Here is a 26450-nt window from a genome sequence, read left to right on the forward strand (position 1 = left end):
CCTTCTTAATGTTCGACCCTGGAAGCCTTTTTGTCTAAAGGTAATTAGCCGGCCCCAGAGGGACCCTTTTTGCATGATTTCACATACGGAACCTTTCTGAAAAGTCAAATTCAGAGCCAGAAAATACCCTTGAGGCTTTCAGGGGAGGGGGCGTGGGAAAGGGATAAATATTCCTTGAAGGTTCCCGTTTCTGTTACAGTTACAGATGAAAACGATTTGGAAAGGGGTAGTGGTGATGGTTACGCAACAATGTGAATGCACTTACTGCCACTGAACTGTACACGTAAAAAGAGTTAAAATGGCACACTTCATGTTATGTGTATTTTACAATAAAAAAATTAAAAATGACAACAGAGGGAGAAATCAGCCAACTTTAAAAGAGAAGGCCCTTGCTGTAGATATGGTTTATCAGGAAAACACTGAGCTGTAATGACCTTGGTCTGAAAAGTCCTTTCCAGACTTAGCCTCCTTTCCCTCCGGCACTTCCATGCCCTTTGTTTCCTTTATGACACATCTTGGGACAAATCTCGGCCCCCCCCCCCCCCCGCCCCCTTTCTGTTCCCACAGCTCTCCTCCTACCCTTGGTGCTACCTGCCTCAGTCTTTCTCAGGTGCCTGCTGCCCTACAATAGGCTTTGAGCTTTTCTCTACTTGTGTGCGGCTGTTTGTCAACTATGTCTTAACCCCTGGACGACCAGGGACTATATCTTCTCCCGCTTTTATGCTGCTCCCTCCATTCAAGTCCTAGACTCAGGATGAGTCCGAATGGGTGCCTGAAGATGATCCCCCGCAACGTCCTTGCCACGAGGAACTAAAAGTACAAAGGGCCTGGTTGCACCACGTTCTGGACCTGGGTTTTCCAAACTTTTAAAACTTCTACTCTACCCACTAACGCATACATCTTACCTTGCGACCCAGAAAACACACACACACACACACACACACACACACACACACGTAGTTTCATGAAATGACACCATTATGTGGTTAAATCTTAGATTTCTGATTTACTAGGTTTTAAAAAAATGCTTGTAGTTACATTGATTTGTGTGTGTGTCTGTAACATTTTATTTCTTGAAATTGTCCATTAAAAATGAAAAAAGACTGACTAACCTACTTGGAGAACCAAAGTTACACTTACATTTTCCAATAACTGTCCAAGTTTCCTTATGATTCAATCCAATGCGTCATCACTCTCTATGGAATCCCTCGGCACTGACTACGGCATGTGAGCCTTGCTGAGGGCCATAGGCCCAGCTTTCTGTCTCAACATCCCTACAGCACAGTGGGATTAGTGGAGATAACATGAGGTTGATTTTTGTGCCCATGAAACCTTGTTTGAAAAAATACCATTATTTGAAGACTGACCCATGCTTGGGTGTGCCCACTGCTGGCCACTAGGGGGAGCTGATAGGTCAGGCTGCACAGAGGAATCCTAAAACTGGCAAAGGGTTTGGAGGAATTGGAGGGAGTGGTCTCCGTGCTAGTGGGGACCTCAGGAAGCCCATGCAAGCTCCCACACCCCTAAGCAAGCCCCTCACAGAGGAACCAGAGGTGCTCAGTCAGAATTTATTTAGTTGAACAAACATCTCTCTAGTGGATTTAGTTGAGTGAACTTTTCCTGGTTCCTTCCCTCCTCGGGGAACCATTTAAATGTAGTGTGTGTGCTGCTTGTTGGATTTTTGGCTCAGCACTCGGACCCTCTTCCTTGTGAAGCAGCACAGAACTCAGCTCATCCCTTTCTGTCCTTCAGATGTGTGACCGGCTGCCTTGAGACTTGTCGTGAACACCAAGTGGAATCTGCCTCCCTGTGCAGAATACCCTGCTGTGCCAGGAACCGTCCACTCCCTCAGTCAGTAGGTTTGTGGTGAGGGAAAAAATCAGTTAACATATATAAAGCCCTCAGAACAGTACCTGGTATGTACTGTTCTGTGCTATACTAGTTCAAGGATTGTTATTTTTTCGCTATTTGAATCCAGAGCAGAATGTGAAATAAAAGGGTGTCATGGAATATTATTATCTGTATCTATAAAAGCCTAAGCAACCGTCTGACCGGTAGCTATGACACAGTGAGGCTGGAGGAACGAGGTTGTGGGGCATGAGGGATCCCTGGGAGGGAGCCGAGGCCACAGCACAGCCTGGCCCAGGTGATCCTGGAACCCAGAGGAGATCTCCGTGACATCGAAAGCCCTGGCCTGCCCTGGGCACTCTCCCTGAAGCAAATGAAAGGAAACATCTATCTTAGCTCCAGCACAGCTTCAGCGTCTGTCTGCAGCGAGGAACCACGGGCCACTAGGCGTCTCAGCCTTCTTCTGTTAGCACAGGGAGGGGCAGCCACAGGCTGGTGAACCGCCTGTCTCCAGTCCTCACAAGGTGCTAGCTGGGTATCGTTCTTCTCCTTGCTCCTCCCATTAGCTTCACTTTCCTCCTATCAGCATGGCTCTCGGGCTTGACTAAAGTGGTGACCGCAGCCTGCTCCATCTTTCCAGTAGGACGCGGAGTACGTGCCTCAATATTTTGAGATTTCAGTAGACAGCTTATATCTAGAGCAAGCCAGAAGGTTATAATGTCCTTAAGCAAAGGAGAATTCTTCTCACTTCATTAGCAAGTGGTAAAGTGCTCCTCTCTGCCAATTCCCTGCTCCCTCTCCCCTCAACATTCACTCCCCCTCCACCCCCTCCTCGCACGCCACAATGTCCAGCTCCATGTGCTCCGCTAGGCTGGGATCAGCTATCGAAGGGGTAGGGGTTAGCCTTTTAGTAACTGCCCAGAGACCGAGCCAGACGGACCTGGAAGACTGCCTCAGAGCAATTCCATGGACTAGGACTCGGAAATGACCGTGGGGCCTCTCCCTGTTGGCCACAGGAAGAAGCCTGTGGTGAAAATCATGCTTGAAGGTCATGCTTGTCTGCTACAAGCTTGGGGGGGATTCTAACACAGCTCCTGCCACGGTCCTCTCTGATTCTGCTGGCAGGAAGTCAACGTTGTGAAGGTCAAGTTCCCCTGCTCTCCAGGGAAGAAGGCTCCTCAGTGAGGACTGGCTGGAGCAATCTATCCTCCCTCCCTCAGTGGGCCTCACCCTGACCCTCCTCCAAAACAGCCTTTGAAACGCACTCCCAAGTCTCTTATAACACGCTCCACTTCCAGCTGCTGGGAGCTACCACCCCCGTGAATCTCAGGTTACCACCTTCTGTCCACTGCTTAAGTTCACCGCCACAGGTGCTCTGAGGCAGGTAACTCCAGGTAGGGGCTCCCCCATGGTGACAATGAGGCCTCCACCGTGGAAGAGGCTCTGCTGGATGTAATGTCTTCACCCTTCCCACAGGTATTGGAGGAGGTTAATGGAAGGATGGCTCTTGAGAACCCTCCCAAATCCTGGTGAGAACTGCTCTTGGGGGAGGGCCTCACTCTGATGAATTTATTGCTCCAAACTTCTTGTTTATAGCCAACCACTCTAGCACGTGGCTTTGCAATTCTTCTCACTAATTAGAGAGGCAGGGTTTGTTTCCCAATCTCCTTGAATCATGACTGGCCTTGAACTTGCTTGGGCCATAGAAATGATGAGGTGCCAGTTCCGAGCTTAAGTCTCAAGGAGCCTTGTCCAGTTGTCCTCCTGTGTCTTTGTGAGAGTTGTGAGACCATGCTTGGGCTGCTCGGCTGCAAGATCAGAGTCACGTGGAATGGAGCCGAATCGCTTCAGCTCCCTGACCAAAGCCAACCTGGAACAGCTGACACCTCACTGACCACCCAGACATGTAGCAATAAATGCTTGTTGTGTGTCATGAAGGCTTTCAGGGCGGCGTGCTACACAGTGTTACTGTGGCCATAGTCAACTAACATGCCCACCTAGAAATTAGAGAATGAGGCACCCCTTGAAGAAATCATATGTATTAGAAGCAACTTTCACCTTCAAATAAAATGGGTTCCTGCAGATTGCTTCCTCCCTTGCATTGCTTGGAGCTGACAGCTGAATATCTCCCACTGGTCTCAACTCTAGATGTGTTTAATATCGTGGCAGAAACCAGAGAATGAGCACCAGAATCAAGTCATTTTTTATTAGACATCAAACGAACACACGTGGGAGAAGCAAAGCCAAGAAAAATGATGCTCACTTATATTTGCATGGGCGCTGGCTAATGCGGGACTTGCCTACCCAGGTGGGGTTGGGTGGGTTGTTTGAACCAGTTAATATCCCTCATGTTGGCATCTGGAAAACTCCTGTGCATGCAGAGGTCAGAGTATAACACTATCACTGACAGGTCATCTTTATGAAACTTATTGGCGGGCAATGGCAGCGTGTGGCTTCCCTGATTTCAATGCGGATTAGAAGCGCAGGTAAAACTCTAGCAGAGCAAGTTCGTCAGTCAATGTCTCTTGTGCTCCAGCAACGGCAGGGTTACTGGCCTCCCAAGCTGGAGTCACTGAACTCTGACACAGGAAGGTAAGCTCTGACTGTCCTACCTGTTTAAACGTGACACAGACCGGACCACACAGCAGGGGTTTAATGGCCGTCACCAAGCTTCTGGCTGTTGGTGATATACTTGGTCATATATCCTAACGATGACTGAATGAAGCTTGTGGGAGGACTTCATTCGTGTCCCTTGGTCATTCAACGCCAGCTGTCAATCAGGGTCAGCAAGCGTACTTCCTGAAAGTGAGCCTTGTCTCTCGGAGATGAACTTAGAGGCGGGGGAGCACGTAAACAAGTGGCCTCCAGTTTCCCAGGGACACACTGATTTCTCCACCCTCTTCTTACTCCTCACTCCTCTCAATTCAGTCTCTGGCCCCAGAGACACTGCACGCCTCTAGGCAGGAGCTCCCTCGGGTGGGTTCCTGCTCCCATGGGCCCCTGTGGCTCCCTCACAGATGCCTCTGTCTCTCCGGCCTTGGCGTGAGCATCCAGGAGGACCGCTGCCCTGGCTCTGTACAGGGACGCACTGTGTGCCTCTGCCCGGTGGCAGCACGAGAACAGAGATGGAATTCAGAGGCAGCAGCTGAGGGTGGCTCGATGCAGCACGCCCCCCCCGCCCCCCGGGCTTTCAGAACCAGAGGGTGATTCTTAAATGAGGATTCACGAGGGAGGGAGCCGGCGCAGAGGGAGGCCCAGTGGGATTAGCATGAAGAAAGATTTCCTTTCTAAGTATAATATGTGTGTCATTTTTCTTACATGGCAGCTGTGATTAAAGTCATGTCCTCTGGCCAAATGCTAAAACCCAACTCTGGATAAGTACAGGATTAGAAACACTGGATATATTATACAAGCTGCAGAAAGACCGATTTGCCATGAAACAAGTGCACCTTTGTAAAATTTCGTTTTTAGATTGAGGAGCAAAGGGTCCACAGGAAACTGGCTCACTGTAAGGCTTCGTCACTGGAAACGGCAAACAAACGAGACCCCACAAAGAATACAAACACCAAGGATGCCAGCAGGTACTGCGGTTGGGATAAGGGAAGTCTCTTTGTAATACTTCATACTCCTTCCCCTTGAGCAGCGGTTCTCAAAGTGCGGCATCTGCACCAGCAGCATCAGGGTCACACCTGGGAACTTGTGGGCAATACCAGTGCTTGGGTCTCTTCCCAGGCCTACTGAATCAGACACTCTGCGGTCTGTGTTGTCACACACCCCCGGGGGATTCTGGTGTGAACTCAAGTTTGAGAACTGCAAGTTTATGAGATACAATCTGCGTCAGAAGGTACATAGGGCATGGCTATCCTTCCCAAGAGATTTAGTCTTTAGTGCCTTAAGGCATCTATGTAACATATGTATTACCTTCTCTCCTGGGCATCTAGGATGGGACTGACACAGACCACCCTCAGGAAAATTAAGAAAAGCATCATTTGCCTGGCCAGTGTGGCTCAGTGATTGAGCACCACCCTATGAACTAGGAGGTACAGTTCCATTCCCAATCAGGACACATGCCCAGGGTTGCAGACTTGATCCCCTGTAGTGGGTGTGCAGGAGGCAGCTGATCAATGATTCTTTCTCATCATTGATGTTTCTATCTCCCTCTCTGTCTCCCTTCCTCTCTAATATCATTAAAAATATCTTTAAAAAAAGAAAAGCATTATTCAAATACTCTTCCATGTTCTGTGACTGAGTCCCCACTGGCAACGCCCTTGCTGGCCACGAATCACCATCTAAGCCACCTGGTTACAGCAGCACCCACTTTCTATACCAATAAAGAAAACCTAAGCTATGCTGTGGCAACACACCTCTTGGAGACATCCCTACCTTATCATGATAAAGGTTTATTTCTTGCCCCCAATACAGCTGGTAACACAGGTCAGCAAGGGAACTCTACTCGTCACTCAGGAACCCAGGCGGATGGGGAAGAGGAGATGCCAGGCCTAACTTCCAAAGCAGGGGAGCAGCACCCAGAAGAGGACGGAGTGCCTGGGAACAGCCCGCATGACCACTGTACAAGGTTACGCCTGGGCCCCGGTAGCCATCGGATGCAACGCTGCATGTTAACAGCAAAGAAAAGGCAAGGCCACGGCTTCTCCGTTTTATAGTCACTGCCTCTTTGTTCCCACTGATCTTCAAATCAACAAAATCTATACCGTTCCCCCACTGTCTTTTTTGACCAAACTTTTTCATTCTTTATATTTTAAAAAAATGAAGTTAATATACACGCAGGAAAGTGCACAAATCCTGAGGATACAGCCTGATGAGTTACCATAAAGTGAACATGGCAGTGTAGCCACCTCAAGGCTAAGAAATGGATGGTCATCGGGCACTCAGCAACCCCTCAGGCTCCCTCCCAGCCATCTCTTCCCCCTTTCCTAACGGTAACACTCTCCTGATTTCCAACATCACGCTTCAATTATTTTTTTACGCACATGCATTCAACTAGCAGGTATCAGCCAGGCAGCACTAGACTTCCCAGCCCTGGCAGGTGGTGTGACAAACCCAAGCACAGGAGCCGATCTCTGTGAGCTGCCCGGAGGAAGACTGGCTTTCGGGGTGGGGGGTGGGGGTGGGGTAACACGTTTTGGACAGGGTTGGGCCATGAGCTCTCTGAACTCTCAGGGACTCAACCAATTTAGTGAATATTATCTTTATTACCTGTTTACTTGCGCACATTCCTTATTTCATACCAGGGCAGATGCCATCATAGCCAGAATCGCTGCCGCCTGACAGATGACGAATAAGTGACCCGCCCAGTCGCCACTGGGTCTCCCACAGCCAACCTTTCCAGCGTTGAACGCAAGTTGTTTTCTCTCTCCCTTTTGTATAGCCTCGCCCTTCCAGGTGGGTCTAGGGCTGGGTTAACTGGTTGGGGAATGAGGAACAAGTGAAATTTATTTTGGCCCAAATGCAAGATTGGCGTTTGGTTTTAGGGATATTCCTATGCAGCTTCCATGATCTGAAAATTAGGAATATAGTTCCCATTTTCTTGCCTATTACCTGATCAAAGGCCTTCATGGAGAGACAGTGGGCAGTTGGTTTCCTAAAATGCCGGCTTCTCCGCAAATGTCTTCAAAATCAGACACATCAGTGCAGGCATGCGCCCATAAACATGGTGCTTTGCTTTCCTGCCTCTATACAGTCCCTGCTGGCATTCGGGCCCCATGTCCTGGGACACCATTAGCAGTGCTAAGTCCATCTGTCACATTGAAGGGCTGACCGTCACCGCCCGCCCCCCCCACCCCCCGGAAATGGCCAGGGACTCTGGTGGGTGGGCAGAGTGTGTGCAGCTCTGGAACACTGTGGCCAACCACTCAGCCACATCCTTTGTGGTCATCATCTTCAGCAAGATGTGCCTTAAATATACTTTTATAGTCAGCTGGCTTCCAAATGACAGCCATGCTAAGTAAGCACGGAGTTACCATATGATTAGTAATTTCCTTATGGCACAAAGGAGAACGAAATAGTCTCTGGCTAAGGCCGGGGCTTTAAAAAAACCCAAAACTGCACTTTCAGTAAAAAAAAAATAGAAAACTGTCTTTATTCCAAAGCCAGAGCAACAGGTCACAGCCTTCTTCCTGTGCAGGAACATTGCTGCTTCACAAGGAAGTGGGGAAGGAAAAGATTAACAGGAAAATATTCCCAGAGCTGACTGCCTGCTCAGCTGCTGTCACTCATGCACTGAGCTGCCCCCACCTCCCTCCCCCATAAACACACACAGATGGATCCGTGGCAGCAGGTTCCCGGCCTTTTAGAAATGACTTCTCCAGGCCCCACCCTGCCTACCTTGTTTAGAAAAGAACTTAAGGGTAGTGTTCTCATAATTCAGGAGTAATAAAATTCTCAGTGTGCACCAAAGGTCACAGTGAGAAACACCAGGGATGCTCCTTAGATTCCCAGACCTAAAGAAGCAGATCTGCGGGGTGGGGCCCGGAATTTGTATGCCCACCAGCTCCCTCCGGAGACACCTATGCATGCTGTGAAGGGGGAAGCTCACACCAAGTATCACAGAAATAAAGGTATCTCCGCTTGCAACAGGCTTCCCCCTCAAAGGGACCCATGAGCATTTAAAGAAAGATTACGGCTCGTCTGTTCATTATTTCCCTTGAGGGGAAAATTGCAGTTTTCTTACCTGATTCTGTCTGCAAGCGTTATCACATATCTGCAGTATTTCAGTGTTATATAAGTCAGGGGTAAAACTGTGCTCATGGGAGTATCTAAAAATTACTGGCAGGGACCCAACATGTCATTTATTGTGGGGATAGTGCTAGATAGTTCCCATTGCTCTATTCCTTTAGTCTTGGGGTGGACTCTGGCCTTCAGCTTTTTTTTTTTTTTTAAACCCTCACCTGAAGATATGTTTATTGATTTTAGAGAGGGTGGGGAAACATCAGTGTGAGAGAGAAATGTTGACTGGTTGCCGCCTGTACCCACCTCAACTGGGGATCGAACCCACAACTTAGGTAAGTGCCCTGACTGGGAATTGAACCTGCAACCCCTTGGTGCATGGGACGACACTCCAACCAACTAAGCTACCCAGCCAGGGCTGGCCTTCAACTTCTTAACTTCCAGGGCCAGGGTGTCTGGAAAACTGGCTTTTCCGTAAAGCTGGAAAATAAAATCAGGTCTCTCCAGCCCTCTGCCAGCCTCTCTTGGGGACCTTGCCCAAGCGTCCCCCCACAAACCCCTTTCTGTATTTGTGCCTCAATAAATTGCAGCTGTGCCAACGGGGAGACTCAGGCTGGTTAATACAGTGTGCCAAGATCCCAAGATAAAAAGCATTCAAAGTGCCCAGTGTTAGCAGAGCAAACAAGGCCCAAGGCAGCAGACAGGCAGCAGACATTACCCAGCAGCTAGATGTGTACTGAAGACCTCACTCCGCGGCAAAACAAGCACTCGTTTTCTTTTTGCAAAATTTAGCACAAGAAGCCTGAAATGCAGCACGCAGATGTAGGAATTCATTTTCTCCGACAAAATCGCCTTCCTTTCTCAAATGCAACAGAGAAAATTCTCAGGATCACAAACCACCTGAGATACAGCCCTCCTTGCTCAAAAGGCAGGCCAGGCCGTTAAGAGGCAGGAAACTCACAGCCCCACTTTTCTTCAAACACACTCTCCTGCTTTAATTTGCTGTGCGACTTCAGATCTGACGGAACTTGGCCTTAAATAACTATCTGAACCGAAGTTTAGCCCAAATCCCAGAGCTGGCGGATCTGTCCCAGGAGGGAAAGAGATGCTTGTGACCCCGGCACCTGTGGCCTCATTTTCATGCTGCATGAAAAAGAACGGCCCTTCTGCCCAGAGGCCCTGGCGTGAACTGAGCCGTCCCTGTTACTGCCCCGCGTTGGCCTGAATTGCCAGCAATGTTTCTCCAGCGCCTCCAAAATTCTTCTCTTCAAAGTGCCAACGCCTGAGCTCGTGAAAACAGGCTGTCCAGTGCAAGCACTGTGATGACACACACCTGTTGGAAAACTCTAGTCTCTGGCCTTATTCTTGAGCTCAGTGATGAATGAACAAAAAAAAGGAAGGAGAGGAAGAAGGAAAATGAAGGTTGAAGAAAAGCCTCAGTGATCTTTTTGCGATGCACCTGGCTCTCACAATGACCTGGGTTAAAAACCCACCACCAGCCACTCTGCCCAAACACCTCGTGTGCATTCTGGCCACCGCGCCTCTTCATTCTAATCCAGTGGTTCTCAACCTTCTGGCCCTTTAAATACAGTTCCTCATGTTGTGACCCAACCATAAAATTATTTTCGTTGCTACTTCATAACTGTAATGTTGCTACTGTTATGAATCGTAAAGTAAATATCTGATATGCAGGATGGTCTTAGGCGACCCCTGTGAAAGGGTCGTTCGACCGCCAAAGGGGTCGCGACCCACAGGTTGAGAACCGCTGTTCTAATCAGATGGACTTTTTAGAAAGGACTTGGAAACAGGTGCTGCCGAGCCATCAGCTGTCTGAAATAAAAAGCCCGCCTGGCTCCGTCTCTCCTTTCCTATCATCACGGGTTTCCACCAGCACCGGCAGGTGCACCCGGACTCGGAACCAAGGTGTGCTGCTTCTGCACGTGAGAAGAGCGAGCTCACCGGCTCCCCTCGGAGATTACCTGTCTGGTGAACTGCTTGCCTAACAAGGTCTTAAATTTCAGACTCGTGATGTGCAACCTGAGTGCTGAGCAGAGCTGTGGAGCTCTCAGAAGGTGTCTTCTGTTGTTGGAGTGCACGACCGGCGGGCCGGGCGCTCGGCCTCCCCGTGCAATCCGTCAGCTGGTGCTGCCACTGCTGCAAGTCAATAGCATCGGGCACACAGCTGTCAGAGATGAAGCAGGGACAAGCAGAGAGCTTAATGAAATTTTATTTTGAAAATATGGCAAGAGTCTAAGGCACTTCAAACATTTAAATACATATAAGACCATGGTAAGTGTGACATGGTATAAAGGAATCCATAAATACGTGGAGAACTACGCCATGTTCCTCTAGAGGCGAATATATAGCCAATTCCTCTAACACAATTCAACCTTTATCATCAGGTCATAGAGTTGTGCAATTATTAATAAAAAAATATGGTACTGTTACATGTAGTTCTTCATGTCTTTTATTACCATGGAATATAAAAGTTGAAAATACTGTGTCACTTTCATATAGATACCTTTTATATAAAAAGTCATATAATACATCCACCGAGATAAAACCAACTGAAAAGATTTCCTTTTGTACGTGTTATACTTTTTTAAGAGTTCCGTCTTTTCATTTTAACCCAGAAACCTACCAGCCCAGGCCCAAGTTGCTGATGACCAAAGTCACCTCAACTTGCTTTAGAATAATACAGACAAAAAAAAAATCAACAAAACCATCCTGGAATGGAATTTCTGAAGAGCTTTCCAATCGTCCCACGCCAGTCAATATAAACACTGGAGGAGAAATTGGAAACACTGTGCCAGTGAGAACCTGACACTCTCAGCAGGGGTGGTGGGGGCGGGTGGAGAGAAGGCGCAGAAGTTGCCCGCTCAGGTCAGGTGACAGTTTCCTACGACTGTTCATAACGGAGCAGAGACTCAACAGCGACAGCGACTGGGGTCAAGTGTGCCCTCCAAAGAGGGAAGATGGCCGGGAGGGAGGTGGTGGGTGCCTGCCGGCAATCTCTCGCTGGCTCAGCTTCCACTGTGACAGCTCCAGCCTTCGGTCCTTGGCCTTTTGTGTCCTGTTTGCTGGTGAGCTCAGGCACAATATGCATACATTCAGTATCTGTCACCCCAACAGGAACAGTTAGCAGCTTAATGGTGGCATGTAAATGGATGGCTATTTGTACATAAATCAATCAAAAGAACCTCGGTGGGTGGGACCAGGAGATGTCTTCCTTCCAAGCCGAGGGGTGCCCTAGAGACCAGGATAGGAAAAAAATGGGGGTTAGTATGTGACCTCAGGTAGGTGTGTCCTCTGTGACATAGGAACTCGGTCCACCAGAGCTGACAACCACTGGTGAGCCAGAGCCAGAGCAGGAGCTGGAACACAGAACACAGGTCCGCCAGCAGGAGGCGCTCAGGAGCCAGCTGAGCTCAGCAGTGCTGTGACCAGCTGTCTCTGGGAAGTCGACTTCCTGCTAAGAGTGGATTCTGGGACCACAGGTTGCTATTCACACTATCTGCATTACAAGAAATGGTGGGAACATGGCGATATGTGTTAGCTGGCTGGGGATGTGCCATTTGAATAATTCCGCCCAGAATAAGTCCTTCATGTGAGGGTGTGAGAGTGTGTGTCCCCTGAGGACAAGCAGGGGTCCCTTCTCCGCTGTGCTAACCACTCCTGGCCTTTCGGTTTGGGGTAAAAGTGATGGACTCTTAAGTTCCAGATTAAGACTTCCATTTTTAGAATCTTCAGAAAACCTGTGCCTCCTGTCAACTCCCAGAGGAAGGGGCCCACCTGTCTGGTGGATTTCAGCCTCCTAACAAATGCCAAACGCACAACACTGACCGGAGACTGGGCTTTGGCGAAGTTGACGTGGGCATAGAGGAGGACGGCGATGTCCTTGTGTCCTGCTTCCAGAGCGATGGAAAGCGCGGTGCTGCCATCCTTAAAGATGAAAAGAACGAGCCAGGTTGGATTTCTCAGACGTCCAGACGGCCAGAGGTAACAAAACAAAACACCCTCCAGTAACTGGCATGGTCCCCCAAATCTAGCCATTGGTTCAGTCCTTTAAAAGGGAACTTTTCTGGACCTCGACGTGCTAAGCTCTACGAATACAAGGACGAATGAGGCACAGGCCGCACTCTAAGGAAATCACAGTCAACAGGACCGTCACCCGTTCCCCTGTCTTGGCCTCACAGTGGTTAGTGTACAGGCCTGCACACTGTGGGCCCTGGACAATGCAGGCTGCCCATGGAGAAGTCTCATTCAACCACTGTGCCCACCAGCGGGGGACAGTAGGAGATGGAGGTAGAAACGTATTTTAATTTTTCCCCCCTTGTAATTACAAATGAGTAGCAGGCATGTACCATGGTGTATGTGTTGACATCTTGCCTAAGGTCTCTTAATTTTCCTCTTGGGGAGAGAGCTGGTCCTGCATCCCTAACCACCCTGTGGGATGTGTGAGTAACATCAATGCAGAAGCACTGAATCCTGCTGGCTTGCAGCCATGTATCTTATGGGGTCCTGGCTGTGTGGCTCAAGTGGTTAGAGTGACATCCAGGTATGCCAAGATTGCAGGTTTGATTCCTGGTCAGGGCACATACAAGAATCAACCAATGAACGCACAAATAAGTGGAATAACAAGTTGATGGCTCTCTCTCTCTCTCTCTCTCTCTCTCTCTCTCTCTTTCCCTCAATCCCTCCCTCCCCTCTTCAAAAGTAATTTTTAAAAAAGAAATGTATCTTATGGAAATATGTGGAAAACACTACATATGGGAAAGAAAAATTATCAGTAAAATGTTTGGTTTCTATTAAAACTGCAGGGATTTACATGGATATAAAAGAGCATCAAGGCAAAAAACACCACAACTTAGTTTCTGTCTAGGATTGGAATAAAGATGCCTCCCACTTCCTTAAGGATGAGGAAGTAGACGATTAGCTGGTGACCTGGATGTCTGGAAGGCACTGTGGCTCTAGGGCAGGGGTGGGCAAACTTTGTGACTCGAGGGCCACAATGGGTTCTTAAACTGGACCGGAGGGCCGGAACAAAAGCATGGATGGAGTGTTTGTGTGAACTAATATAAATTCAAAGTAAACATCATTACATAAAAGGGTACGGTCTTTTTTTTTTTTTTTTAGTTTTATTCATTTCAAACAGGCCAAATCCGGCCCGCGGGCCGTAGTTTGCCCACGGCTGGGCTAGGGCCTCGTATTACTACATCCACAAGCCGTTCTTTGCTGAAAGAGAGTAGAAGCAAAAGCCAACCAACAAAAACCAAGACACACGGAACACAGTGTTCTTGAGGGAACAGGTTGGAAACGCTCCCTCTGCTCGGGCGGAGGTGAGGGAATGAGGCGGGACTGCGGTTCCGCTCCTGTGCAGCCACCGCGCCTGCAAATCCCCGCACTGACTGCTCTTCCTGCTGCCTGGGGCCCACCGGGACCTGAGGTTCAGTGCGAAGAAGGATGTTTTTTTCCCTCTCACTTTTTAGTGTTTCCAGTTAGAGGAAGCCAACCTGTGCTCCACAGAGATAAACTTTTCAAAACAGAGCCCACCCAGCCCGACCTCTATGACCTCTGGCCCTTTCAACCCTGTCACCACCCACATGTTAGTTCCTATGAGAGAAGCAGCTTTCCTTAGGAGGCTCCCAGTCAAGGGTTATCTGGGAGTGGGGACAGCTTAGCACCTGCGAGAGGAGATTAGAACGGTGATGATGGACCAGCCCAAGCAGGAATGGAAAGATGTGAAGGGAGCCAAGACTGGCCAGCTCCCCCGGCTGATGCAACGTCACTCCCGTGGGCCCTGGTGACGGGCACACCTGCCTTTACTTCATTTCCCTGGGAAAGTGTTTCACTATAGTAATATCGGTTCTAGTCACCCAATAACCCCAACTGGTAGTGGCTGGCAATCCGGATTTCCAACCGGGCCGGGGACCTGGTCCTCTCAGTGGACTTAGAAGTGCCTACGTCTGATTCTGTATGTAAATCTGTTCATTCCCCTTTAATAGGCTGGTTCTCGTGCCTGCCCAGCACCTCCTTCCTTTAGTAAATTTGGGGGTGAGGTCCATTTATCACTCAGCCTTTGGCTTTAGTTAATGGAGTATTAGTTGGCACACAATAAATGCTGCCAAGCTGGGCCATGAAGCGAGGTGGCCTGGGTGGCAACACAAATCCTCAAGGAGAATCAAGGAGGATTTGTTTTCTGCCCCTGGCCAAGCAGCACTCACAGAGCTCCCCCCCGCCCCGTGGCCTTGTGGGCCCCCGGCCCCAGGGAGACGCTCACGTTGTCCTCCAGATGGCCGTTGCAGCCGGGCTGGGCCAGCAGCAGCTTGACGATCTCCACGTGCCCGTGCTCGCTGGCACACATCAGGGCGGTGGAACCCTCGTCGTCCTGGATGTTCACGTCAGCACCGAAGGCCAGCAGGCCCTTCACCATGTCTATCCGCCCATGGCTGACCGCCAGCATGAGGGCTGTCTGTCCTCCTGCGCAGAGAAATGGCAGTGAACTTCAGAAGTGCATACCGGGCCGGCAGGGTATGGCCTATGGCGGGGGGGGGGGCCTGCGCTGGGGGTGAGGAGCGGGGGGGTGGGGGGGGTGGTGGAGTGGGGGAGAGGAGGGAGTGTGGTGACAGAGGGGAAAAAATGGATGTGGAAGCATGCGGGTGGAGGCAGGCATGGAGCAATCAGCTTCTCATGAGCGATGAGCTAAGTTAATATGTTAGATCATAACGTATCGAGTCACTTTTCCCCTTTAGCTTGGAGGCTCTGTCTCATTATATCAAGGAGCTGGAAAGTCAGAAGATGGTTAACCATGTCAAACTATGAACACATCTGAACTAGGGGCACCGGCATGCAGACACTAGTCACCTGGTCGATGCAGGGACTCGCAGTCACCGATATGCAGGCTGACCTACAGTTTACGTGCACACGGCTCCAAACAGAGGCAAAGGACGGAGAAGTTTCCAATGGGAAGTTTAGGCCAGTATTTCATTGTGCGCTTGTTTGTCCAGCGGTCGTCTAGGGCTGCCAGATGGCCAGGTGGACTCAGGGCTGGGCCAGTGAGTGAGTGCCAGTGGTGGGAGGGGGTGTGGGAAGCCGTGCAGGTCAGAGCTGTGCTAGCAAGCACGGACACGAACGAGCCTGGGAAGAAAGTGCGCTCACCTGGCTAGCTTTGGCGTTCACATCCCCACAGCCGAAGAGTTCTTCCACCACCCGCATGTCCTTCTCCGCTTCCACGGCGGCCAGGGCTGCCAGCATGATGGGGGTGTAGCCCGCCTTGTTCTGGTGATCCACGTTGCACACGTCTGCAGCGACAGGAGTCTTGTTTAGGGATAACTCATCTCCTAATAGGAACTGAAGGCATGGTGTTTGGAAGAACCCAATGACATGGCCTCAGGAGGTCCAAGGTCAGGAGTGACTTGGAAGGAAATGCGAGGGGTGTTTTTATATCACACAAAAAAATTATTACTTTTATTTCATGAGGCCAGGAGCTACAATGAGCTTTCAGAACATGTCTTGTTTGCGACTGGCGGCCGAACTGGAATCGCATGGCTGTCCGGGAGGTTATTCTAAGGAATGGTTGCTGTGAAGGATATACAATAATGTGGCAACTGGACATTGATCTGTGTTTAGGAAATCACTGTTGTGGAGTGAAGAAGGCAGTGAGAGCTACAAGTGACAAGGATCTGTAAAGGCTTGTGTACGGAATCTGAATCTGAAACCACGACTCATTCTGCGGCCCAGGCTTTACTCATCAGACGAGTGTGCGGCCCTTAGAAGCAGAATTTCAATCACTCGACACCTACTCCGGGAATTGTGGTCTGAGAGCAAATGCAGTCAAGTCCCAAACTGCCAGGGACTAAGAGACCCTATAAACCAGACCTTCCCTATTCCTATAATTACTAAGAGGTCTTCTGGGGCGACGTTATCCTCCAGGCCTTTTAAATTCCTTCCGCACTAATAAAATGAAAGGAATGGAGGATGCAGGAAAGGCACTTGTGTGTGACCAAATGCAGTTAAAATGTTAGGCTGTTTCCATCACAGGGAGGAGGTACCATGAGAACGTTCCCTGAGTTCTGAAACAACTGTACACCAGGGACATCTGGCATCGACAATAGTGCATATTTTTTAATGTAGGAAAGAAAGGAAAAGGCTGTGTGATGGAGAAGCGGGTGAGCAAACGTGCTCTGCGAGGCTCCTCAGCATCTGTGACGTTCAGTTCAAACACACTTTATGGAGCCACAATCTCTGCCTATAATGGTGATCGGTCAAAACGAAATCCAGCCCAGCCGGTGTGGTTCAGTGGTTGAGCGTCAACCCATGAACCCAGAGGTCACTGGTTTGATTCCTGGTCACATGCCCAGGTTGAGGGCTGCATCCCTAGTAGGGGGCCTGCAGGAGGCAGCTGATCGATGATTCTATCCTTTTCCCTCCTCTTTCTCTAAAATCAATAAAAACATATATATATCAGAAAAGTGATTAACCAAAGGCATCCAACAATGGAATTAACTAAAATCATTTAATTTACCAAAATATCTTGTCCGCACAAAATATCCAAGGCTAGGTTGAATCATCACTTTCAGGAGTAATCCTGTTTTTTGCTTTCCTGGATATTATCCACTTCTCTGTTTAAACAATAACTAGGGCTGACAGTATCACCAGCTCTGTTTACGGTCTGGAAAGCCTGAAGGGAAGGTGGCTTGGAATTCCTTCCTGAAACCCGGAAGCAGTTGTATCCTAACATGGCCCCTACGCCGGGAACAAGCAAGCTTAGAAGAGAAAAGTGGACAAATCTGCCTGGTTTCTTCCCTGCATTAATCCAACATCCACAAAACAGAGCAGAAGAAGTTGGGCTGCTGGGTCAAGCAGCAGCATAGGAAAACCAGGCAGCTTTACAGTCATTTTCTAAATCAGCTGTCCACACTGTGTGTCCATTAACGACACCGAGGCACCGTGAACTCTGTCAGCCACATCACACAAGTGGAAATCGGGATTTCAAAAATAAATCAAAATGAGCCTGGGGGGCAGGGGGCAGGAGGACTGGGTGGCGGGGGACAAAATGGGGGGGAATCTGCAATAGTGTCAACAATAAAATAAATAAATAATAAACAGATACATCAAAATGCTTTGGGAACTATATGTACCACTGGGCTGCTCCGTTTGAATAACAAGTTGAAAGCTCAGCATTCCTCAAAGGGGACCCTTCTATGTAGCAGCACCCCCTCGCTTCCTCTCTAGTACATCCATTGGCAATAGTCTGAGATGGCAAGTTCCAGTTATAAACCAGAATCTCCACAATTCTCACGACTATGGTTCAGATTCAGGAGTAACACTTCCTTCGCTCTATGCTGATTTTCCAATAACTGGGTGTATTTTGGCGGAAACGCGGATGATTCTACCTAATCTATCACAGTGCCTTTGCTTGGTCCCCACACACCTCCCTGAGCCAGTTGGCTGGAGGTCGTGGAGCAAGGCCAGAGGGAGCAGCCCAGCCTCCTGGGAGCCAACCCGCTGCCCTTGCACAACTCCAGCAGCGGGAACTGCTGCCCAGGGATGCCTTTCTCTCACCATATACTCCAAACCTCCGCTCGACACCGAATCTGGAGTCCGTCACCCTGTTTCGTTTCCGCGCCACGCCTCCCACGCGTTCGTTTCCGCGCCACGCCTCCCACGTGGAGGAGAAATGGGGAGGATTGCAGGGTGGCACAGCATGGAGGCGCTGACCAAGCACCCCGGGCGGGCGCCTTGAGAGAGGAGCCCGTGGCCACGTACCCGCGTCCAGGAGCAGCTTGACGATCTCGAAGTTGGAGTGCGACACGCTGTAGTGCAGGGCCGTGTTGCCGTTGCCGTCTGCCATGTTGATGACATGGCGCAGGACCTCGGGGGACACGGCCGCGAAGGCCGCCAGGTAGTCCCCCACCATGGCCGGGACCGCCGACTTCTGGCTGGACACGCGGAACCACTCGTGCTGCAGGGTGTTCAGGCAGAACCGCTGCCAAAACACCAGGCGAGGCTGTTAGTGCTTCTATTTATAGGCTCCCTGGGACCCAGCTGGAAGCCCAAGGAACCAGCCTTGTATGGCCAAAGCCCATGCCGTTAGCACTGGCTGCAGAAACAGCAGCGAAACCCAGAGCCCCGAGAGAGGCCTCAACTTCCACATGGGTCATCCCTCCTGATTCTAAACTCAAACATATTCTGACTTCTCTAAGGGGCCACAGAGCCCTGTACGAGAGTTCACATTCTGGCTCTGCTCCTTAGGGGCTGTTTCAGACCCTGGGGAAGACACTCATCCTGTGCCTCAGTGTCCTCATCTGCAAAATGGGGACAATAAACATACCTTCCCCCCACAGTGTTGGTGGCGAGAATGCCTGAAGCAATACATGTAAAACTCTGAGGCCTGGCTCTAGTTATTACGGAACTATGAACATTATGCAGTTATGCTGGCCGTGCAAATGACTTTCATAGTAATTGGGACAGAAGGAATTACTTAACCCACACTTAATTATGCTGCTCAGCTCCTTCAACATCTCCACAACGTGAGGTTGGGAGACCATAAGCACGTAGCCAGCTCAATCCCCACGCCAATATTAAAGACATGTTCAGTCATGGAAAGGGAGGAAAAAGCAGATCTGGGACAAATTACATTTCCCAGGAGGATCATCTGCTTTTGGTCATCAGCCCCACTCGCGTCCCCGCTTTGGGTGTGGACACATGACATGTTCTTCATGGATGAGCAGGTCAAACTTGCACCGCATGAAGTTCAAGGTAGATGGATCAGAGCCAATGCTGGTGATGGGGATAACTACACTTTTTTCACGGGCCCTCTTTCATATGAGTGTGCCATTCATCTGTGCTTTGCTTCTCTTTACAAGATTAAAAATATATCAAAGAAAGATGGAAAGTCTATGTCAAAAGAAACAGAATCCAAGAAGTCCTCTTTCTATAGGAAGGTTGAGATTGTAGAGCTTCCATCTCTATCTTCTTGCCACTGATGATTCAGTTTTAGCCCATTAACCATATTTCTGGTCACTCATTGAAAGGGGTCCTGGCCAAGAGAGAATTCTTCTATTTTTTTTTCTATTTTTCTGCTCCCGCTTTTTCCTTTTTTTCCCCCCTCCCTCTTTTACATATTCAGATTTCTATTTCCTTGGCATTATAACACGGAAGGAAGGGGAATTATGTCCTCTGGTTATCCTAGCTCTGTTACTGCTAAATATCCAGTGTCCTATAGGGTTATATGGCCCCTGACATTGTGGCCATTCACATGTCCACTACTTTTCACAGCACAATACTTTAAACACTTTTGCACTAAAGAAATATTCAATGAACAAAAATGTACTGATCACGGAATGTGTGCCTGACACTATGCTTGGCAATCTGGGGTCATAGAAATGTGAAAACTTCCCGGAAGTCCACATGGCCTAGTAGCTGAGCCAGATTAAAGAAAAAATATATTATGGCTAAAAAATCAGGGGCCTGAAAGCACCAGTTTTAAGATCAATTTAAACGTAGTGGGAAATAGTAACACTGTAGTGATGTTTCATGGTTTCGCTATTTGTGACAAAGGTTCAGACCGGCATTTCGTGCATCACTGATAGAGTTCAGCATGTAGTCGATGTCCGCCCCTTGGCCAGGAATTTTATGGAGTATTTCCTTCCGTAAACATCACTGCCACACTCCTTTCAGGACACTGACTGAATGTCAGGACTTGGCTGGCTCTGATGAAGTTTAAGTCTCCGTAGCAGCATACACAAATATGAGATAACACCATCCTTTTTTTTTTTTTTTTTTTAAATACCATATACTAAGGTTATGTGATTTAGTTTGGATAAAAACAAAAGCCCTAACCGATTTGGCTCAGTGGATAGAGCGTCGGCCTGCAGACTGAAGGGTCCCAGGTTGGATTCTGGTCAAGGGCATATACATTGGTTGCAGGCACATCCCCAGTAGGGGGTGTGCATGAGGCAGCTGATCAATGTTTCTCTCTCATTGATGTTTCTAACTCTCTATCCCTCTCCCTTCCCCTCTGTAAAAAATCAATAAAATATATTAAAGAAAAAAAGAAACAAATATTTCAATATCCTATTAAAAACAACCACAACAACAACAACAAAACAAAAAAACATGAACCAGTACTCAAGACAGGTATAATCTAGCCCCAGCACTAACTAGTAGCTGCCACTCTAGACAAGACTTATAATCTTTTGGGCCTTGGTTAAAGCAGGATGAACCAGAATAGAGAGGCCTCGTAGGCACACGCCCATGCACTTCTCACGCCTGTGACAGTCACCACCAGTTCTTCAGATTGTGCTTGTTGTACAGGAAGGAAATCTAGTTGCCTCTCCAGGGTTAGATAATTCCTTAAATCCCTTCTAGCCCTAAACATTTTGGTTTCATAACTCTCTAATGCTGTGAGGCTTATAAATCAACTCTCTCACTAGCTGCTGACTTAAGTTAACCAGCATAAAACTTCCTATTAAATCTAATGCTAAAATGCAAAGATTCAGCTGCGCATTACTATCTAAAACAACACAAAAAACTACATTTTCTCAGCGCACTGAACAGAGCTGTCAACACGAGGGCTGGTCTGACCTACGAAAGCAGCCACACATCGACCTCACCAATGCAGGAGAGGGCGACAGACTTGGCAATGGGCCAGATTCACCACTGCCACGGGAACGCGGCTCTGTCCCACATCTGCCACTCGCGCTCACTACGGCAACCATCAGCCTCTCTGCTGTTTGCTTCTGAATCTCTCAGACTGTGGGATGACGACAGTGCAGTTATTTCTAAGTTTAAAAATAGTGGCAGCCTGCATTCCACACCGGAACATAATATGCAGTTTCATAATTGAAAGGAATGCTGACCTTGGCCCAGATAGGTTTTTTCTTTAAAAAACAAAAAAAACAAAACCCCACACATATGCTAACGTAAAAAAAATGTCTGGGATGCTGCTACCTGGATCACAAGGTTTTGTAAGTAGAAGCAGAACTCGCAGAAAGGTGCCGAGTGACTGCAATCAGCCCTACCTTCCACGTGCAAGTATGCCTCACAGATGCACCGCCCCCGGGAAAAGTACAGGGTCGAGGAGGATATGTGAGATTGGGCCTCCGGGAACGGCTCACAGTGTGACCCAGGGAGCGGGGCAGCAGGATGCTCGCCCTGCCCACACAGGCTACAAATAGTCTGGAGGCAAGCATGCTGGCAACAACAACAACTCAGGGACAGGCCACAGCTGCCGTGACCAGCGTGTCCACTCAGCACTGTGCACAGACTGGGGACAGTGACTGTAGATCAGACTCACCATATCCTTGCTGGTCAAAGCTTTGGGGTCATTTATGTTATTTTTCAGTAAGTTGCATGCGGACAACATCTTTTCACTTAATTCATACCTAAAAGGGGGGAAAAATAAAAAGAAAGAAGCTCACAATTGGCCATAAAAGGAAAGGCATTTTTATCTCAGACTCTGTAACACTTTAACAGACAAGAGGCCCCACGCTGAGCCAAGCTCATTGCTCGGTACAAGGTGCTTCCCTGGAGGTAGTCCAGGCGTCCCTAGCTGGCCAAGGGCTGATGCTATGATACAGAGCTAACGCCTCCAACCAGAGATCACGGCTTTTCATGAGAGTAGCTTTAGGCCTCATCAAGTTTGAATTGTATGACATTATTGTAGAAGAACATTTGGATATTTTTCACTCCTTTTGTTCTGAGATCTTAAAAGTATTTCTTGCCGACCGGTTTGGCTCAGTGGATAGAGCGTCGGCCTGCGGACTGAAGGGTCCCGGGTTCGATTCTGGTCAAGGGCATGTACCTGGGTTGCGGGCACATCTCCAGTGGGAGATGTGCAGGAGGCAGCTGGTCGATGTTTCTCTCTCATCGATGTTTCTGGCTCTCTATCTCTCTCCCTTCCTCTCTGTAAAAAATCAATAAAATATATATATTTTTTTTAAAAAGTATTTCTTATTCTTATGGGGTTGAAGAGGCCTGAATTACCACATATCCATTACACCGACCAGTAAACCACACGTCTGAACTCACATTTGGTGACCCAGGATGTGTTTGTTGAACCCACGTGAAGTGTAAACTTAAAAATCAGAGGACATATGATATATACATTATATCTCAATAAAGCTGTTAAAAAATCAGATGACAAGACATCGCGCCATTTGAAAATACTTGGACATATAAACTAAAAGTACTTACCTTGTCTTAATACAGTTAAGCTTTCACGTGCCAAATTTAAAAAAAGGCAAGCTTTCTAAAATGTTCTATTTATTGCATCACATAGTGAAAAACCACACTGAAATTTCCATCTGTTCATTCTCTCTTGTTTTATAGGCACTGACGCTGTATTTACTAAGTCTTTAAAATTTACTACATTTTATGTGCATGTTTCAGCCAACCAGTGTTTACTTGAGATTTCAGCTGCTGTTTATGATATTTCCAAAAACCATTCTTGTAGTGTTCCCAATCACTCAGTGCACAACCAAAAATAGACGTGTGACCGGTTACATCATCTTTACAGTAAATGTGATCTTTGGTTGAGGCCAAAAAACTGTCCCTCTCACACACAACGCTCCTGTGAGAACAGTACTGAGAAGTGTATCAAGATAAATGACTAGCCATAACCGGTTTGGCTCAGTGGATAGAGCGTTGGCCTGCGGACTGAGGGGTCCCAGGTTCGATTCCGGTCAAGGGCATGTACCTTGGTTGCGGGCACATCCCCAGTAGGAGGTATGCAGGAGGCAGCTGATTGATGTTTCTCTCTCATCGATGTTTCTAACTCTCTATCTCTCTCCCTTCCTCTCTGTAAAAAATCAATAAAATATATTTTTTTAAAAAAGATAAATGACTAATGGTAAAATCTAAAACCTTAAAAGAAATGTGCTGGACACAAAGCACTCTAACATGCCTTTAAATACAAGGCGAGTTGTTCAAACAATGGAAACCTTAGAGGCGCTAATAGCTCTGTGGATGGTGGCTCCAAGTACACCATTAGATGACAAATACTTAAAGTTGAAGGAAATAAAGGTGACCAAAAACATCAAGCCGTTCTCTTTGCTACTGTAAGAGATCTGAGAGTGATCACCTTCTTCTACACTGGTACTTATCAATATCACGACAAGATGTATGCATCTCTGAGGAACAGATCAAGTTTAGCTTTCCTTTGGAGATTGGAAAGACTAATAAACAAATGGATACAATTGCAAAATCTCCTAAACGGCCAACTCTATTGCCAAAGTACATTAAACGTGGGAGGGGTGAAGGGAGGGGAGGGGAATGTACCACACCTCTCTCTGATTTCCACCTTCTCAGGTTCACATTCTTGAACCTGCATTTCATCTTCCACCCTGGCGGACCTGCAACCTTCCACATCAACTGCATGGTGCCCTGCCGCCGTTCCCCGAGTGTCTTCGTCCTCCTCGTCCTCCTCCTCTTCCTCGGGAGGGTACTCAATGACATCACACTCATCCTCTGACTCGGAAGAAGAGCTTTCCTCTGAGCTGGAATCATCACTTGAAGTTGTCTCATACCTAGGTGGCAATCGGGAGTTCAGGAGATGCAAGGTGTGCCCATCAAGACCCAGTGACAGAAACGTCTATGAAGGGAACGCTGCGGACTGACTCCAGAAGTCTCACCAGTGTGTTTAGACCCTACACCAAGCATGTCAAACTTGCGACCGGTGGGCCGCATGCCTCGTTTATTTAACACGCTTGCCCTACACTGAGCAGTCCAAAGTAAGGTCTATTTAAAAGCCTGGTAGTTCTGAATAGGTTCTGACTTAAGAGGGATAACCTGCATTACCAACTGGTATCATATACCACTTGTAGGAAAAATGTTATATAAATATATATACACACACACACACACACACCAGAGGCCCGATGCACGAAATTCGTGCAAGGGGCTTCGGCCCTCGCAGCCCTGGCTTTGTCTGGAAGGTCGTTCGGAAGTCCTGTCTAATTAGCATATTACACTTTCATTATTATAGATAGAGAGCACCTCTTGCTTAGTATAAAACACAGGAAACTTTATCATATAAGAACTAGGTCTGCAGTTGTTCATTTTTTCTATCCTTTCAATATAGATTGATTTGATTTAATGGTCGGAAGACAAACAGGCTTAGCTATTTACTTGTGCCAATTAGAAGAGAAGAAACAAACTAGTAAACATTCTATTGAGAAAGCAAAGAGCTGACGGCAGGACTGGTTTGCTCTTCAGGGGCAAGGCCCTACAATTGTCTGCAAACATGGAGCGCCAAGCGAAAACAACCCATTTTGAAGGAGTGGGCGACTCTCGCTGGCCATGGAGTGACGCGCTCAGTCTCTTTCTGTTTGTGTCTGAGTTCAGATACGGGTAAGTACAAGGTGTCCAACAGTGCAGGAAACCTGCTGCTTTTGTTTGAAGACTATTCTTTTTTTTTCAGGTCAAAGGTGAGAAGATGGCTCAGCTTCATCAGGTTTCCTTTCAAGAGTGACATATCCTTAAAAGATAGCAAGAGGGGGAGAGGAGAGAAGCCCGAGTGCCCCCTTCTTAGGAGGGAGTGTTCCATCACCAAGACGCGGCGGCATCCCAGGCTGGGCGCCTTTGGATATAACTCCAGTAGGCAGGAGGCAAAGGAGACAGAAAGACCACGTATATGCTGGCACCACCATCTTTCCTTACCCTCCATTAATGCCAACAAACTGGAGATTCTTTTTCGCTCCATTCGAATCTCTGTTGCCATCTTTCTTCTTCATGATGGACTTCAGCGTACTTTCATTACTTGCACATACTGTGAAAACATAAATCAAGGCGATAAAAATTTACGTAACTCATACCCATACGAGTTTAGTGAATAGGTAATCTTTCTTCACATACATTTAGTTTTTCCCCCCTCATTCATGTACATACAGACCTTGGCATGTATATATGAGAAACCTGCACAACTCATTGGAAAACTGTGTGCATGCAAAAAAAATTCAAAGTTCCATTTAATAATGTTCTTTATGGAAAAGAAAAACCATTAGTACTTCCAGACATAACAAAAGCAGCGACAACTAGCGTGTGTATCAGACTTCACTGTTTATAAAGTGATGTCGTGTCTCATTTGATCTTCAAAAACCACTTCGGCACTAAAATAAGGGTTATTATTATAACTTTTCTTCAGCTGAAATAACCTGGGGAAAATATATGCCTTCCAGACTGTGAAAGAGTGAAACGCTATTTAAAATATTTTCTACTTCATAATATCAGGTGAGTTTTCTTAAAGGGACCACAGAGCTCTTTCTTGAGTAATCCTAAAGCTCTGCTAGGTCTGCCTCCAGGTGAGTTTATAAGGCACAGGGACATCAGGTTGGAACTCGGGCGCCGCTGGGAAGGACTGGGCGGGAGGAAGGTTACCGTAGAGGCCAGCAGCTATCTGGTCATCTGTCAGGTTCACTGCAGACAGCGTGCTTTCCTGAGCGGGGAAGGTGTCCTGGCTGCAGACGGGCTCTCCTTCTGTGAACCCCACCTCTTGTCCATGTCGGGATGTCTGCGTATTTAACGGTCCTCCTGACTGTAGGCCTCCACACCTACAGGTGTATTCCAAATTACTTCCTGTCAGGAAGGAGAAGGGTGGAGAAGTGTGTAATGCTGGAACCAAACAAAATGGGCTAAACGGTCGAAAAATAAAAAGATTCTTGCAACTCATCATTTTCTTAAGTGCTCCGCCCCCGTCCCCACCCCACCTCCCGCAATTTCTTTTTGCGTAGGTAGAACTATATCCAAGCCACCCACACTCAAACCCCCAAGGCCTTCTTGACTCTAAATCTTTTCCTTTGTTAGCGTATCCGAAGCTTGTCATTCTCTCTGCTCGGGCTGCTACACCTAGCCTTATGCTGGGCCACCAGCGTAGCTTCCTGACAGTCCATCTTCTCTCCCGCCCCCCCCCCCCC

The 26450-nt window shown here is 48.0% G+C and overlaps 1 protein-coding gene across 12 annotated transcripts in view; it reads right to left on the minus strand.

Annotated features, from left to right (window-relative positions):
• Positions 1–10745: 10745 nt before the first annotated feature.
• KANK1 (KN motif and ankyrin repeat domains 1) overlaps positions 10746–26450 on the minus strand; it is a 169305-nt gene continuing 153600 nt past the window's right edge. For 8 of the 12 annotated variants that reach the window (XR_002832189.1, XR_002832190.1, XR_002832191.1 and 5 more), the window contains 9 exons: positions 25915–26112; positions 25198–25306; positions 23823–24065; positions 21836–21923; positions 18304–18523; positions 15694–15836; positions 14816–15015; positions 12379–12477; positions 10746–11784 (listed from right to left, as the gene is read on the minus strand). Coding sequence is in view for 4 of the 12 variants with exons in the window: in XM_014466412.2 (XP_014321898.2) it covers positions 11722–11784; positions 12379–12477; positions 14816–15012; positions 15690–15836; positions 18304–18523; positions 21836–21923; positions 23823–24065; positions 25198–25306; positions 25915–26112 (1364 nt within the window). In the remaining 8 variants the exon portion in view is untranslated. Of the gene's footprint in view, positions 11785–12378; positions 12478–14815; positions 15016–15689; positions 15886–15972; positions 16115–18303; positions 18524–21835; positions 21924–23822; positions 24066–25197; positions 25307–25914; positions 26113–26450 lie in introns of those variants that run through there. The other 4 variants (XM_014466412.2, XM_023764573.1, XM_023764574.1 and 1 more) reach the window with 4 other exon arrangements.

The sequence above is a fragment of the Myotis lucifugus genome, unplaced genomic scaffold (assembly GCF_000147115.1).
Source record: "Myotis lucifugus unplaced genomic scaffold, Myoluc2.0 scaffold_337, whole genome shotgun sequence".
NCBI lineage: Eukaryota > Metazoa > Chordata > Mammalia > Chiroptera > Vespertilionidae > Myotis > Myotis lucifugus.